Raw genomic sequence first — 4241 nt, 5'->3', positions numbered from 1 at the left:
CATGACCTGGTCTCCGTTAGCGTGCGGCCTGCTGACAGGAAAGTACAACGATGGCGTTCCCGAGAGCTCCAGAGCAGCTATGAAGGTAATACTGACACTAAAGTACACACCTAGGTATGTGACATTTGACCCCTCCCCCTGGGGGAGTGGTGAGCTGCAGTCACAGCTGCGCTCAGGAACCATCTGGTGGTTCAACCCCCAATCCAACCCCTTAATGCTGCGAGTCACACAGGGAGGCTCTGGGTCTCATATGAAGAGTCTGGTCTGAGTCGGCCTGGATTTGAACTCACGACCTTCCAGCCTCAGAGCGGACACTCCACCACAGAACCACTGAGCTGCATGTGATTGTGCACCTGCAGGGCTACACCTGGCTGAAGGAGCGTCTCCATAGTGAGGAGGGAAAGAAGCAGCTGAGGAAAATCAAAGAGCTCCACCTTCTGGCCGACAGGCTGAACTGCACCGCCGCTCAGCTCGCCATAGGTACGATCACAGGGGGCGGGGTCTGAGGTCAGGTCACCTTTGGGTACCATGGGGGTGGGGTCCAAGGTCAGGACACCTTTAGGTACCATGGGGGTGGGGTCTGAGGTCAGGTGATCTTTAGGTACGATCACAGGGTCTGAGGTCAGGACACCTTTAAGTAAGATGGGGCGGGGTCTGAGGTCAGGTCACCTTTGGGTACCATGGGGGCGGGGTCTGAGGTCAGGTGACTTGCTGGTCTCTTCTGGGTTTGGATCCAGTTGTCAGGAGGAAAAGGACAGACATACAAACAAACCCCACAGACATGACAGGTCCAGTTTACAAAGGTTTTTGTGTGCTGACGTCTGAGTTTGTGTTTTTGTGTACGCTGCAGCCTGGTGTCTGCGCAGTGAGGGCGTCAGCTCGGTTCTGCTCGGCGTCTCCAACCCGGACCAGCTGCTGGAGAACCTGGGCGCTCTCAGAGTAACTAACTGGCTCTCCTGCTCTCTGATTGGTCGATGCTGGAGGGGGCGTTAACCATCCTGTTCTCTCTCCAAGGTACTGACACAGCTGACTCCGCCCCTCATCTCTGAGATGGACACGTTGCTAGGCAACAAACCCCGGAGCACCAAGAAGGAAAGGAGTAGTTGAAAAAAACTTTATTGAAACCGTTGGATGAGACGACAGTGGAGGTCTGCTGGCTGCCGTCGTCATGGAAACGAAGACTTTATCCTCAAACGTTCATGTTGGAGCTGTGAGGCTTAACCAGTTTAATCAGCAATTAAAAGCACAAACAAAAATAAAAGTCTAATCCAAATGTTTTATAAATAAAAAAAAATTGTTGTAAAATAATCACTTATGTAAAAAAAGCTTTTATTTTGATGGTTTATGAGAGTTTCCTGTTAACTGTTTCCCCCTCATTTACTGTTTTCCTGCTTTCATCATTATTTTATTTTAATCCTTTATCATTTTTGGCATCAAGTGGCTTCCATACATTCATCAACTAAGTTTGATTACAAAATAAAAGCCTGCTGGATGAGTGTCTGTATGATGACCATGTGACCCCGCCTCCTTCACTGTGACCTCATAGAGCGCCGCTTCAGACTTCCTGTTTATTCCTCAACAATAAACAAATGTGAAATTCCTGTTTCTGTTACAGCGATTCTGTTCATCAGTCAGAAAAACCTTACCTGTACAGAGGCCACGCCCACCTTTGACCTTCAGGATCCAGTCAATCCATCAACCTCCAGAAAGGGTTAGAGGGGTAGATCATCGACGTGGGTCAAAGTTCACATGTAAAAATCAGAACAACAATAGATCTAATCAGTGATCAATGACCAAAGCTGATCAGGTATCTGATCAGTGATAAATACTGATCAGTACTGATCAATTATCTGATCAATTATCTGATCAGTGATCATAGCTGCTGTGAAACCAGAACAATCAACAAAGATTCGGTTATAAACATTGATGATTTGACATTTCCTGATAAACTCCACATTTTCCTCAGACAATCGTGATCAATTATCCACAACAGTTGTTTACTCCACAAACGAGGGTTTGTTGTTGAAGATCTCACGTTCGAACAAAGGAGTTACAATAACAACTCTTCATTCTTCCTCTCAGTTTCATAAACTCAACCCACTGCAGTTCCTTTAGTTGACATCCCATAATATGTCCTGTTGTGTCCTCACTGCTGTGGTCTGTGGTCGTTGTGAAACATGTTTACAGTCAGCGGGGGGCGGAGCCTCTTCACCACAGCTCCATCAATCTCCCACAGATGAGCCGGCGGAAGGTCACGACCAAAAATGAATCCGGATAAACAAATCCAAATAAATGTATCCAGATAAATGAATCCAGATAAATAAATCCAGATAAACAAATCCAGATAAATTAATCCAAATAAACAAATCCAGATAAATTAATCCAGATAAACAAATCCAGATAAATTAATCCAAATAAACAAATCCAGATACACGTATCCAGATAAACAAATCCAGATAAATGAATCCAGATACATAAATCCAGATAAACAAATCCAGATAAATTAATCCAGATAAACAAATCCAAATAAACAAATCCAGATAAATGAATCCAGATACATAAATCCAGATAAACAAATCCAGATAAATTAATCCAGATAAACAAATCCAGATAAACAAATCCAGATAAATTAATCCAAATAAACAAATCCAGATACACGTATCCAGATAAACAAATCCAGATAAATGAATCCAGATACATAAATCCAGATAAACAAATCCAGATAAATGAATCCAGATACATAAATCCAGATAAACAAATCCAGATAAATGAATCCAGATAAACAAATCCAGATAGAAAAATCCAGATAAATGAATCCAGATACACAAATCCAGATAAACAAATCCAGATAAATGAATCCAGATAAACAAATCCAGATAAATAAATCCAATCAGCCTCCACAGTAATCAAGATGTTCTGGACTCCAGACTGCAGGAAGCTGAGACCGGCACTGGTCTGCTTTGATCAGATAGTCTGGATCTGGATCTGGATCAGGATCTGATCTGTTCTAGATATGTTCCAGAATGGATTTAATCTGGATCAGGATCTGGATCTGGTCCGGTTCTGGACGTAGCGGGTCGTGTTTGAGTTTCCTCAACTGTTTACAGCAATGATTTATCAACCAGAGCAGCAGTGACTCACTACTGTGAACACACACTCAGAACCGGGTCAGAGTTCTTAGACTGGACCCACACCAGAACCACAGTCTCATCAGAACCTGTTTCTCCATGAAATCTCCAGAACCATGACGGTCAAAGGTTCCAGTGTCATCATGCAGGAACACACTAACCCACATGTTGTTTGTGAGGGGCGTGTCCTCTGTAGGAGGGGGGCGTGGCCAGAGGGACCGTGGTGACAGCACACTTCCTGTCAGAAAACAATAAGACCCGGGAGTGTTTCCCAGCTCTCCCCAGACCAGAACCTGGACTTCCATCAGGACCGACTCGGACCCCATCCCCAGTCTGGACCAGGATGTGGACCTTCCTGATGATGGTGGTCCTGCTGGACCTGAACCGGGCCACAGCTGTGAGACCAGAACTGAGATCAGCTGGGAGACGGATCAGGAGGATGGAGGCGGACTGGAATGTGAGTGTTTGTGTGTGTATTTATGTGTAAACACACATGTGTGTGTGTTTACACACGTGTATGTATGTAAACACACACATGTGTGTGTGTTTACATACATACACGTATATACAAACATTTGTATGAATACACACATGATTATATACACGTACACGTGTGTGTATGTGTGTGTTCACATGTGAATTCCCAGCGACCCAGACCACACATGCAGCCCAAAGGTGAACCATACGGACCCACAGTGAAATGTTGGCTGATCATGTACACACTAAGACCTGCAGGTGGTCTCACAGCAGCCTCTAGTGGACTGTTTCTGTGTACATGTGTACACTGCTCACAAAAATGAACTGCACTTTAAAGAAACACATTAGATACAGACCTCACCTGTGGAACAGCCTCCCAGAATGCCTCAGGGCTGCAGAGACTGTTCATGTTTTTAAAGGAAGGCTCAAAACCTTTTTAATCTGGACTTTAGTTGAAATAGAAAGTTATTTTATATTTAGTTTTATGCTCTTATGTTGTTTTATGTTCTCTCTTTATGCTTTTTACCTAATTGACATTTATCTACTTTTATTGATTCGTGTCTATTTTATCTATGTACCTGTCCGGTTATTGATATCTGTTTTTTTTTTAACTCCGTTTACATTTTTAACTCCAGC

The 4241-nt window shown here is 43.8% G+C and overlaps 2 protein-coding genes across 2 annotated transcripts in view; both read left to right on the top strand.

The window, feature by feature from the left end:
* Window positions 1–1597, top strand: part of LOC112141485 (voltage-gated potassium channel subunit beta-2) — a 16987-nt gene extending 15390 nt beyond the window's left edge. The window contains exons 12-15 of the mRNA XM_036216584.1: window positions 1–85; window positions 360–480; window positions 851–939; window positions 1015–1597. The exon at window positions 1–85 is cut by the window's left edge and continues 5 nt beyond it. Coding sequence (XP_036072477.1) covers window positions 1–85; window positions 360–480; window positions 851–939; window positions 1015–1107 — 388 coding nt within the window. The 3' untranslated portion in view covers window positions 1108–1597. The remainder of the gene's footprint in view (window positions 86–359; window positions 481–850; window positions 940–1014) is intronic.
* Window positions 1598–3383: 1786 nt separating this feature from the next.
* LOC112141489 overlaps window positions 3384–4241 on the top strand; it is a 4117-nt gene continuing 3259 nt past the window's right edge. Inside the window, exon 1 of the mRNA XM_024264634.2 lies at window positions 3384–3585. Within this exon, the coding sequence (XP_024120402.1) occupies window positions 3472–3585 (114 nt within the window). The 5' untranslated portion in view covers window positions 3384–3471. The remainder of the gene's footprint in view (window positions 3586–4241) is intronic.

The sequence above is a fragment of the Oryzias melastigma genome, linkage group LG18, assembly GCF_002922805.2.
Source record: "Oryzias melastigma strain HK-1 linkage group LG18, ASM292280v2, whole genome shotgun sequence".
Taxonomy (NCBI): Eukaryota; Metazoa; Chordata; class Actinopteri; order Beloniformes; family Adrianichthyidae; genus Oryzias; species Oryzias melastigma.
Note: the sequence above shows the minus strand (reverse complement) of the source record. Positions and strands in the feature narration are given on the sequence as shown.